The following is a 12,639-nucleotide window of genomic DNA, read 5'->3' as shown; positions in this document are numbered from 1 at the left end:
AGTTTAATTTTTCAGCTTATAGTTGGTCATCCAACTTGGCTGTGTTAAAGGTATATTAGGTTTGTTAAATCAATTGTATAGTCAAAGTTGAGCTTGTGGCTCAGTGCTACTCCCCTGTTCACAAGAGGCATTATGTGCTACATACACTGCATTCATCTTTTCCACAGAAGGCGAAGCTGGAAGCAAAACTGCATCAGACAACAGCAGCAGCAGCAGCAGCAGCGTCAGCAGTTGGTCCTGTTCACAACTCTGTGCCTTCTAACACAGTAGCAGCTCCAGGGTTCTTCATTCATCCTTCAGATGTCATTCCACCCACCCCAAAAACAACTCCTCTCTTCATGACTCCACCTTTGACTCCACCTAATGAAGCAGTTTCTGCTGTTATTAATGCAGAGCTTGCTCAGCTTTTTCCTGGTTCGGTCATTGACCCCCCAACAGTTAACCTTGCAGCACATAACAAAAATACAAGCAAGTCTAGAACGGTAATTATTTTCTTGTAGTTTTCTTAGAGAAACAAGATGCTGTAAGCATTACCGGGGTCTTAATTTGTACTTGAGTGCTTGTAAATATATATTTATTTGGGTGAGATGTGAAAACTATATCACTAAATTTATACCATATGAAGAGAACTTAGGAAAGCAAGATAGTGTGTGCTACAGTGCTATAGTTAGAGTACCTCATATGGTTTCTCTTTATGGGAGCTAGCTTAACTGTGTAAGGAGTTATTGATCCTTTGAACTGAGTAGTTAATATATTTTGATGCTCAAATCTAGGTGTAGTGAGGTGTTGTCAAAATGGTACATCTTTAGTGGTTCACAATAAATGCATAGATTCTAATCACTTAATTTTACTGATGTTTTTCCACTCCTCAGAATCCACTTGGATCTGGCCTTGCTCTTGCAATATCTCATGCTTCACATTTTCTTCAACCTCCACCTCATCAGTCAATTATTATAGAGCGAATGCACTCAGGTAAAACCACAATTCCTAATAACAGTTTTGACATATGTTCTAGTAAGAAGTGGAATATTTTCTGGGGCCTTTAAATAAGTTGCTTAGGTACAATCTCTCTTAGTTTTCCAGAGTAAAGATATTTCTCAGTTTGCATTCTGTCATATTTTTGAGTTTAAGACCTAGCACTTGGGGATAGTTGAAAAATCCTGGAGACTTGGGGAATATGTTGGGTCTCTGAACAGAGCACCTGTTCAAAAATAATGCGTAAAAAGCAAAACAGCTCCATTTAAGTTGATGCCAAAATTTTTTTCTCAAAGTGTTCAAGCTGTAGTGAGTGTTTCTGGGATTGTACAGCTATTTTTAGCCTCAAGTATACAAATACACCTTTTAAGCAATGCATAAACCTTTATATACGTTTTAAACAATACATAAGCAATGGCTTTATTGTTTGAGAAGTAACATGTCTTGCTGGCTAGCACACACTTGTCTTTCAGGCAGTCCTGTGTTTTTCTCACCTAGGAGCAAGAAGATTTGTGACCCTGGATTTTGGAAGACCTATATTACTGACAGATGTGTTGATTCCCACTTGTGGAGATTTGGCTTCTTTGTCCATTGACATTTGGACTTTAGGAGAAGAAGTGGATGGAAGGCGACTGGTAGTGGCTACTGACATCAGCACACATTCACTTATTTTACATGATTTGCTGCCACCCCCAGTTTGCCGGTTTATGAAGGTAAAAGGATCTCCTAGGTTCTTGATGGTTGTTAGTACATAAACTTTCACTTAAGCTCTCTTGAGACCAAACTTTTGTTGACTATAAATTTTTTAATGTAATTTTGACTTGGTGGGTTTTTTCCCTGTTTTGATGCAATTGTGTTACAATGTAGTTGGATTTTCTTTCAGATCACTGTTATTGGTCGATATGGTAGCACAAATGCCAGAGCAAAAATCCCATTAGGATTTTATTATGGCCATACCTATATCCTACCCTTTGAAAATGAGCTGAAACTTATGCATGATCCTCTCAGAGGAGAAGGAGAAGCAGCAAATCAGCCAGAAATTGATCAACATTTGGCGATGATGGTTGCATTGCAAGAAGACATTCAGTGCAGGTTAGCAAAAAATAAAAGGTGTATTTGCTAATTATGTTAATGTAAACCACTGGGATAATGTTACAGATTTTTTTCCTTCCCATTGTATTCTTCAGACAAAAAATACTCTGCTGTTACAGAGTTGTTGTGAATATCTTTATAGCAGTAATGAAGACTACACCATTTTTTTTCCGTATCTGTTTCAGCTATACATTCACAATGGACCAGAAGTTGTCTTCTGGCAAGGTGATTGTCAAATGTTTTGCTGTTTGCTAATGTTTATTGAACTGTGTTTTTTGAATATTTCCCTTTAGGTACAATTTGGCCTGTCACCGGTTAGAAATCCTTCTGCAGAGTATTGACCTGCCACCACTCAATAGTGCTAACAATGCCCAGTACTTTTTGAGAAAGCCAGACAAGGCAGTAGAAGAAGACAGCAGAGTATTTTCTGCCTACCAGGACTGCATTCAGCTGCAGCTTCAACTCAACTTGGCCCACCATGCTGTTCAGAGACTGAAAGTAGCTTTAGGTGCAAGCAGGAAAATGCTGAAGGAGCAATCTGATCCAAAAGAGTTGATTCAGATGTCATCCACAGAACAGTTACGCACCATCATTAGATACTTACTGGATACTTTGCTCAGTTTGCTACATTCATCCAATGGTCAGTATTTTTTGAGGTTTTGATTCTTTTGTCATGTTCGTAGAAACAATTTCCAAGTATTTCTATTATAAGGCCTTTAAACTACGTTTAGTTGTGGAATCATAGAAATGCAGAATGGTTTTTGAGTTTCAAGAGATCTTAAAGATCATCTACTTCCAACACCCCGCCATGGAGAGTGACACCCTTCACTAGACCAGTCTGCTCCAAGCCACATCTACTGTGAATTTAGTAGCTGATTGCATGCATTGTAAAGTGTTACTGCTGGCACCAAGCTGGCCTAACCACTTCCTGAAAAGGATTGAAGAAGGTGACGAGGTCCTTTTCACTTTTGCATATTCCTTTGTTCAGATACTCATATGATCCTTCTGTGGGATGATCCGGTTTGCCGAAGTAACTAAAAACTGCCCAGGCAGAATAGTCATGTGGTTTTCACCAGCAGAATCACCTTGTGAAAGGATCTGTGAGCTTTGAGGCCTGTGCAATGCTGAGAGTGGATTGGGCTGTTAGAAGCAGGCCAAGGAAGCAGAAATTGCCTTGAGCATCATGGTGGTAGTGAACTCATAAAACCAGTATTTCTCGTTAGTTCATGATTTTTTGATATCCAGTAAAGATTTTTATTTCCTAAGCTTGCCTTTGAAAGATGTCTTGGAAAATGGAAGGTGAAAAATCTGAGTAGGAGTTGGTAGTATATTAAAAAAAAAAAACCCAACCCAGAACATTGTTCTATTGATAGGTTGTCGTGTGATTTTCTGTGCCAGTTTATTCTAAAGTGTGATTTGGTTTGGTTTTTGCTTTGTGTAGGTTCTGTGGGGATATTTGCACTGACGTAGTATTGATTTGGTTTTGACCATATGGCCTGGTCTGCAAATCACCATCTCTTCATATGTCACCACCTCCTTTACTCCTGTGCCAATTATTCCAATAGTAATAGTTTAAAAAATTTACTGCAAACTTTTTCCTACATTTTGAAGTGACTGTCTCTTTAAACAGAGGCGTTCTCTTTTCTCCAAAGGGCACTCAGTTCCTGTGGTTCTGCAGAGTACTTTCCATGCTCAGGCTTGTGAAGAGTTATTTAAACACCTGTGTATCAGTGGCACCCCCAAGATACGACTGCATACTGGCCTTCTGCTTGTTCAGCTCTGTGGAGGTGAAAGGTGGTGGGGCCAGTTCCTCTCAAACGTACTGCAGGAGTTATACAATTCTGAACAACTTCTCATATTTCCACAAGACAGGTAAGGTATAAATCTATATTGATGCATTAACTGTGGATCAGTGAAGTAATTCCATTTTTCATAACTTAGCATTGGAGTTGACAAAATGGGACTGAAGGATATTTAGCTGTGGTTTTCATTGATTTAAGAAATCAGACCCAAAAAAGTACTGCAGATGATAAATGTCCAATTGCAGTTATTTATTGTACCTATTTGATTCTTACATCACAAAAATTTGCTATTTTTTCTTACTTGGAGATCTTCACATAGCTAGCAGAAGTGTTCCCCAGTATCAAAAATGGCCTTCTGCTTTATCAGGCTTAAATGTAGCCTCATCACAGAGCTGCTTTCCTCCAATATTTGCAGGTGGGATTGAGACTGGAAGGTACAATATTAGCATTCACTGCAGAAGACTGCACTAAGAGCAGGGACGAGTAGAATTGAGCACTGAATGTTAGATGTATTGATTATTTCAGGTTATTGGTTGAGGTCTTTGATATTCTAGATGTTAGCATTTTATTTTAATCAAGAATACTTGCTGCTTAGTGGCTTTCTGCCTTCTTTGAATAGCAACAGCTATATTTTTATATCTTTTTAAAATTCATTAATTCAAGGATGTAAGAATCCATCAATTTAATTCTCTTTCCCTGCTATCAGTAATATGTAATATGAAATAAAATGGATGAGATCTTGTTTCAGATGTGGAAGACTCTACTGACCTCTTGAGGGTGAAAGAGATGTTCACCCTAAAATGTTGCATTAGCCTTAACAATGATAGAATGTGAAATCCAGTGTACTTGCTGGGCCACAGTGCTGCTTTGTGTAGCAACCTGGCTGTGTCTCAGATGAAAGCCTAGGACAATATTGTTATGTAAGGGGTATTGCAAGATATTACTGATTCTGAAAAAGAAATAAAATCTTAAATATGTAAATTTTATTTTTAGGGTCTTCATGTTGCTTTCTTGCATTGGCCAAAGATCGCTTAGCAACAGTGGTGTTTTAGAAAGTTTACTTAATCTCCTGGATAACCTGCTGTCACCACTGCAACCTCATTTACCTGTGCACAGAAGAACTGAAGGTAGCCTTCTAATTTGGGAGATTCTTTTCATATTCATTATAAACTAGAAAACTGAGAGACTAACTCACAATTTTTGGTGTATTAAAAGAAGAAGTTGCTTGTTTACTATATTTCTAAAACACAGTTGTCTTTTAAAATATGATGAATCTTCTTCCTCTTTAGGTGCTAAAAGAGATTCCTTCCCCCACCCCATTAAAACCTGAGCAAAATCTATTTGTTTATAATTCAGCTAGGAGGCTTTGGCAGAGTGGGGGGAACAGTCAGTGTATAGACAGCTCTAGTGATTGACTTTGGAATTTAATGTGGAAAGAAATGCACCTTTTTGCTCATGAGATCCTTTCTAAGTTTCAAGATTTTGAGGTGAAGGAGATATGAGGACAAGTTTGTTACATGAATCTGCATGGTGTCTGCAAAATACACAGAGTTTGATCTTGTGGGGCTTTTTGTAATTACAAGGATATTACATTTTTTTGATCCTAAAAATTTACTGAAATTATATTCTGCAAACTTGATTTTCTTTGAGTGTTCTCTTAACTACCCCAAGGTTGACCCAAGTTCTTAGTTTTGAAAACATCACACTCTAGGCTACTTCATTTGTTATGTACAGATAGCAAAGCATCATAGAAGAGAAGTTGTTTAAAGTTCTTAGCCTTGTGAGGTCTGTAAAGGGCCAGCTGAGACTCTGTCCTTAGTTTTCCCTTGTGTCCTGATGTTAACAGACCTACAGCTGGTGTCAGAAGCTGTCCTATTGCTTCCCACTGATCTACCATGTGCTTTCTCTATTGGGACCATATCCTGCTATAGTCTCTAACTAGTTTGAGGCAAACCCAAGCTTACATCTCCTCTACCTCTGTTTGCACTCTCCCCACAGCTTCCAATTCCTTTCATAGCTCTTGCCTTACTAGTTGTCCTCATGGAGGACTTTAGGAAGCAGAAGTAACTGATACTTCAGAACTTTATTTGCTGGTCTTCCAGCTTCCTTCCTCCTGGACAGTACAGGTGAGTACTAGGGCAATATTATGTGTGGTGGAAGCATCAGGTATGGCAGAAGAAATTCCTGTTTGACAACTATCACACATAAATCAGGGTCAGAGGGGTGCAAACTTACTGGGGAAAAAGTGAAAAAGCAAAGGAAAATCAGAGCAAGAGGTGAGTGTTATGGGTGGAGAGAAGCTGTAAACTTTGAGGCTGGAAGAGGAAAAAGCAATAAGCAGAAGACACTTGGAGGGAGGGAGAGAAGCTGAGAATTTTGATTTTTTTTTTTGAGAGAGAGATAAAAGGAGATATAATGGTCTTGTTTTAACAGAAGAATGAAAAGGTATGTACTTCACTCTGCAGCAGGATCCTTTCTTTTTATTCTGTCAGCCAAAAAGGTGTGTAGCGGTCACCAGCGCTTCTCATTTCTGTTCTTGCAATTTAGTCTGTGGTTCCAGTCCAGATCCTGTTATGGATCTGTTTGGGTCCTTCCTCTGCCTGCATGGGATGGGCTGCTTTCTGTCAGTGTGCTCAGGAAACTGCAGTTAACAAGGCAGGCTTCATCCTACTCTTGGATGCCAGCAGCTACATGTAATTTTGAATGGATTGTTTCTGTGCCTTAGTTTTCTTATTTGATCTGCATTTAATAATATTTTGAATTAATTACCGCTCTTTTGAGGTCAATGCATGAAAAGCACAGTGTAGTTAAATGTGGCTCAGCACAGTGCACTGATATCAACATGTGGGTGTAAGCTCTAATTGACATGGTAGCGTTATGCCATTTGCATAATGACTGTAATTAAGTGGTCATTATTTGCAGGTTTCTGGTTTTGTTGAGCAGTGATGAACTTTGGAACTGTTCGTTTAGATTTCCGCATGCACAAAGATTTTTCTCGCATGATGCGCAAGATAGGTTTTTCCTTTCTGCCTGTACAAAAACAGGGCATTTAAACTGTGAGAATGAAATAAACATGAGCCAGTCATTAGTGCCACCAGCGTGGTTCACCTCTTCTGAAATCACTCTTGGCTTTCCTGCCACTTACTCAGATAGCTACATGAAATTATAGCTACCTGATAGAAAATACACTAATGAAGAAGTAAAGGTAGGGGTATCAGTATGCATGGTTGTAACTATCTTATTGGAGTCCTGCTTGATGGAGGAATTGCATACTGTGGAATTTGAGACACCAACTTCATGTGCTTTAATGCAAGCAGCTGTCACTATGCATTTGGTATTTAGGAAATCTAGACATAAAAATTCTGACTCTTTTAAAGAAAAATTCTGCTTAATTTTTAGCTTTTTGAGGTGAAGCTTTTGAATTCCGACTTCATCAGACTAAGGAAACTGTGACGTTTTCATTTGCATCTAAGTTGTATACTGATTTCTTCCCTCATTTATGAGTGCTCAGACTCTAACTCTCCTTTTAAAAAAACAAAAAGAGGGGAGTGGAGTCTTTGGCCTAGTGAAATGTGTGATGTTGGTTATGTCTTCAGAAATTTATTAAGGCACTGAAATGTGTTTATTTTGAAGGAGTTTTAGATATTCCCATGATCAGTTGGGTTGTAATGCTGGTGTCCAGACTACTGGATTATGTAGCTACTGTTGAAGATGAAGCAGCCACAGCCAAGAAACCTCTGAATGGAAAAGAGAGGGAACGATTTTTGACAGGTACATCACATTTATTATCAGAACTTGATTCTATGGGTATTGCTGTGGGAGCTCTTCAAATACCTAAAATGCATTTACTATTCACTTGAAAAAAAGAGATTTTAAAAACACATGTTGTGGTCTTTTTATTTTCATTCTTGTCTGCATATTTACGTCCCCATCTCCTTATAAATATGATCTCTTTCATTTTTTCAAGTGAAAAATGCAGGATTGATTTTAGTTTGTAAAATGTCTGTGTATTACCCTGTGACTGGGACTTTACAATTGAGAGTGCACCATGTTGAGACACTTTGTATTGTGAGAAAGGGTGGGCAGTGTGACTTCATAAATGTTTTGGTATTTGCATCTACTAGTTTTAAATGTGGGTTTTGTCTGGTTTTCATTTATTTCATAATAGTAGTAGTCAGAATAATCATAATAATATGTAACATACATTGTTACTATTATTGTTATTATCATTATTATCATTGTTATTATTATTTTGATTAGCTATAGTTTTAATACCTTTTCTAAAAAAGTAGAAGAAAACTTTTATGTTATAAAGCTGTTCATATATTTTTACTTAGGACAGAGTTGCTTGCCTGCTTATATATTCTAAGAATAATGAAAAAAAGATGGTACCACTGCATTTTAAAATCACACAGAAATACTACTGTGTGTGGGGATAGTTGAATAATGCCAAGAGTTAGATTTAGCGTGTTTCTTTAGTGCTTAGTGTATGGAGATGCTAACTGTTGTAACATAGAGGCTTTTCTCTAGAGTTAAATGAGGTTTAATAAGGTGGATTATTTTTTTATTTCCATTAGGAAATCAGTGGAGTTTTATAAATAATAGCCTTCACACTCAGAGTCTGAGCAGATCTACTAAAGGCAACAGTAGCCTGGATAGACTGTATTCCCGAAAGATCAGAAAACAGCTTGTGCATCATAAACAGGTGACTTCCTGCATGGTAGTGGCTATTTTCACAGAAATATGTCTTGTTTATAGGGTATCTCATTTCTTGAAACAACAGCTTTGGCATTGGGACTCATTCAGCCTTGCTTTTGCATAGGTCTGATTCTGTAGCTAAAGGCTGCCTAACTTCTTTGACATTCATCTAAAACCATGGGGCAAGGGATCTGCTGGAGAAACAAATGTTGGAGTTTATTGTGGTACTCAATTGGACAATAAATATAATGTACTTTCTACATAAATCTGAGTACACTGGAGTGCAAGCACCTAAGCTGTGATTTAAAAGTATTTTAAAAGCTTGTTACAGTTTGAACTGAAGATTGCTATCATGTGAACATACTGATCCTTTTAACATCTTATTGCTTTAAATTTTCATTTATTCCTATTAACATTTTCTTTTAGCAACTTAACTTATTAAAAGCAAAACAGAAGGCTTTGGTGGAACAGATGGAAAAAGAGAAAATACAAAGCAACAAAGGATCATCATACAAACTTTTAGTAGAACAGGCAAAACTAAAGCAGGCTACTTCAAAGGTATGATGCTCTGAAACTGTAACTGACTTCTTGTCCTTTGTGTGAAAAGACCTGTTCCTGCAAAGTCATTTTTGTCCTACTCCGACTTTACTATAAAAAGTCGGTTCATCGTGGCTGCTATCAAGTATATTCTAATACTGAAAAAAAACAGCCATATGGAAATACATTGCTCTGTGAAAAACAATTTATTGTTCTACAGGATTCTTTCAGGTAGCCATGGCCAAAATTACTAATAAACTTGTAGCTTTGGGAATGCCAGTCATGTCATTAAACTTTGGATTACATACATCAATAGAAAGATAAAGTAGTATTTTATATGGCTAGCTTTTTTTGCATGGTGCTCTTCTAGATGCTTTCTTGGTTGAGTAATCAGAAAATAATCATGCCAATGTCTGTCTTCTTGAACTAATAACTATGACTTTTGAGAATTATGTTTGAAGTTTGTTGTAAGGTAAGCTCCTTAGCTCCCTGAAGGTACCCACCCCTTCAGTTGTGGCATCTTGCAATAAGCCCCAGATACTGAGAGTTGATGATGTAGTTAAATAATTGTTTTGGTTATGAGAGGAGATGCTGAAATTTCAGGTGATGACAGCATAGACTTTGCAGGGAACACAAAAAATGTGTAGATCTTTCTAGCTGTCAAACTTGACATGTCTCTTGAAATATTTACTCCCTAGTTCAAGAGGTGCTCATGTCTGTTAGGATGCCTGAAAATAGATCTGTGGAAGGAAACTGCATGATGTTGGATCTTACAGGCAATCTAAAAGGAAATCTTAAAACTTCTAGTAATTATGGAAAAAATAATCACTAGCATAAAAATAAACTCCTAAGTTTTCACTAACTGTACTTGTCATGAGCTGTTCTTTCCTGCACTATCTTCTGCTTTATTCCAGCAGGTTATACCAAGGGGGCTGCTCCACTGGGGGCACTTTGAGACATCTTTAAATGAGTTACTGGCTGAACTGTGCTGTCCAGCTGTTTTAAGTTTCACTTTATAGTAGCCATGTTGCACAAAAAAACCATGTTGAACTAAAGATCTTTCCTCTTGCAGTTTCTTAACTTGTAGTTAAGGTGTTACTGTACCCTTGATAGTTGCATTTTTTGTGGGTTTTGCTATTTTGCCTACTAATCACTTTTTAGTTATGACAAGCTGTGAGTAGTGTAAAACATGCACTGTATTTAGGAGAAAGTGAAACCTTTGTCTTAGTAAATAGCTCTTTCTTTGGTCTACTTCAGTAGCTACTGCTTAAGTGAGATTATAAGAGGCATTTGTATTATCTAATGACTGCTAGTGTAGTTGATACAATTAGCTGAGCTGCCAAATGAATGCCCTTGGTGGATTAAAGGATTAATAAAAACATTTTCTTTTCTCTATCACATGTAGGCCCTCTATCAAAAAGATAGAGCCATGATCAAGAATCAAACTAGTTCTATTTATGGTATGGCTAATGCATACTTTGTATCATGGCAGTATTAAGAAATGTAGAAATTACTGATGATTTACTGAGTGTGAAGAACTGAAAAGTCAGTGTTCTTGGAAATTTCCATATTGGCTATTTTTGTGGGCAGTTTGCTTTATGGTAACTGTAGCTTTATGTACAAGTGTAGAAATATGAAAGAAACTTTGAAAATATGTCTTTTCAGTATGTGTTATGTCATACATAAGGCTTAATTGGCACTTCTGCAGAACTGAATTTGATTATACATTTGTCATCTGAGGTAACATGCTGCCAAAACAAATTTCTGCCGATAAAGCCTTCATTCCATTCCAGATTCTCATATATTTTTAGTCTGTTTTTATTTCTTTAAGATGTTCCACAGTCTCTGTTATTGCTGCCACACTGATTCATTGGGAAAAGATGTAGAGGTCAGTTTTAAACTGTAACTGTTGTTTCAAATTTAATTTCTACAGCACTTCAAGGACTTAATACGCTTGCGTCGAACTGCAGAATGGCCTCGTTCTTCTTTAGATACAGAAGTATCAACAGCAAAGGAAACTCCAGAAATTGAACCACTTCCCTTTACACTGGCACATGAACGTTGCATTTCTGTAGTGCAAAAGCTGGCACTCTTTCTCTTGTCCATGGACTTTACTTGTCATGCAGATTTACTTCTTTTTGTTTGTAAGGTAAACAGATTATGGAACATCACTATGTAGCTGCAGTTGCAGCCACGTTAAATTAGTTTTCTATTACTGCTTTTTTACTTGTTTGATGGTAAAAATTAGGTGCAGAACTAAAATTTCTAATCCTCTCTGGTGAGGTAGTTTTTCTGATCTGTCACGTGTTGTGTGACTTACAATATGGTGGCTTTAAAATTGCATGGAAAAATTAACTTTAAAAACATATATTCATGTAATTAGACTCGTAAAATTCCAAAGTGTGAGCTGGTAAAAATACCTGATTTATTTGTCAGCAAAATCTTAACTATATACTTTCATAGGGTTAACTATGATTAGACATACATTTAGCTTTCTTTTTTTAATAGGTTCTTGCTAGAATTGCAAATGCTACAAGACCAACGATTCATTTATGTGAGATTGTAAATGAGACTCAATTAGAACGATTATTGCTGCTTCTTGTTGGAACTGACTTTAACAGAGGAGACATCTCTTGGGGAGGAGCATGGGCTCAGTATTCTCTGACCTGCATGCTGCAGGATATTTTAGCAGGTTTGTTTTAAGTTCATATTATTCAGAAGGTATCTTGTATTGAATCTTTCTTCCTTTAGTATTTTAGCAGGGGGAGGTTTATCACTCTGTTAGAATCTGCTGACACAGTCCAAATTATAAAAAAAACAAAACCAAACAAATCATAACATTTAGGTTAGTGCGTAAAAATGTGATTTAAAATTGCAATTAGAGTGACTTGTGCATTGAAAAGTTCATTTTTATATGAACCTGATTATTTGAGAATGATCGAAAAGGCTTCCCCGTGAAGAAATAGCCCTCAGAGAATTTAGAGTTACATGAAAAAAATGAGTTGGCATAGACACTGGGATGTTAATTTATAATGGGAATAAAGCTTGAAATGAAGTTGTCTGCTTGATTTAATACCTAGGAGAGTTGTTGGCACCTATAGCAGCTGAAGCTATGGAAGAAAGTGCTTTGGGAGAAGATGCTGGAGCTTCAGCTGGAGATTCTGATGACTCTCTCCAGCAATCCACAGTTCAGTTAGTAGAAACCATAGATGAGCCTTTAACACATGACATCACAGGTAAATTATTCCATAATTTTTATATGTGTATTTATTGAAAAGAGTAAAAAAAAAAAGTTACTCATCTATCAAGGTACCAGTAAAAGATTTTTGGTGATAGCATAAATAGTTTTGGATAATATAGGCAGATTGAGTAATTCTTCAAGTTAGTTTTACATCTGACAAGTAAAAATGGTTATTTTTCCTTTTATTTTTAAAAAGGCAACTTGATTGCATACTTTAACTTTTTCCACGAAGTTGTAGTATTAAAAAGCTTAAAATTATCTATTAAGTGTATTATACATCCTTATTTTATAAAT

General features: G+C 36.8%; 1 protein-coding gene across 4 annotated transcripts in view; it reads left to right on the top strand.

Moving 5' to 3' along the window:
* Positions 1-12,639, top strand: part of BIRC6 (baculoviral IAP repeat containing 6) — a 173,386-nt gene that overhangs the window by 58,098 nt on the left and 102,649 nt on the right. For 3 of the 4 annotated variants that reach the window (XM_063390687.1, XM_063390688.1, XM_063390684.1), the window contains 13 exons: positions 168-482; positions 873-972; positions 1,474-1,688; positions 1,859-2,067; positions 2,361-2,707; positions 3,720-3,939; positions 4,863-4,996; positions 7,503-7,640; positions 8,447-8,574; positions 8,994-9,125; positions 11,038-11,253; positions 11,613-11,796; positions 12,185-12,340. In XM_063390687.1, the coding sequence (XP_063246757.1) occupies positions 168-482; positions 873-972; positions 1,474-1,688; positions 1,859-2,067; positions 2,361-2,707; positions 3,720-3,939; positions 4,863-4,996; positions 7,503-7,640; positions 8,447-8,574; positions 8,994-9,125; positions 11,038-11,253; positions 11,613-11,796; positions 12,185-12,340 (2,494 nt within the window). The remainder of the gene's footprint in view (positions 1-167; positions 483-872; positions 973-1,473; positions 1,689-1,858; positions 2,068-2,360; positions 2,708-3,719; positions 3,940-4,862; positions 4,997-7,502; positions 7,641-8,446; positions 8,575-8,993; positions 9,126-11,037; positions 11,254-11,612; positions 11,797-12,184; positions 12,341-12,639) is intronic. The other variant, XM_063390686.1, reaches the window with a different exon arrangement.

This window comes from Prinia subflava, chromosome 2 (assembly GCF_021018805.1).
Source record: "Prinia subflava isolate CZ2003 ecotype Zambia chromosome 2, Cam_Psub_1.2, whole genome shotgun sequence".
NCBI lineage: Eukaryota > Metazoa > Chordata > Aves > Passeriformes > Cisticolidae > Prinia > Prinia subflava.
The sequence above is the reverse complement of the archived record's forward strand: the minus strand, read 5'-3'. Positions and strand labels throughout refer to the sequence as shown.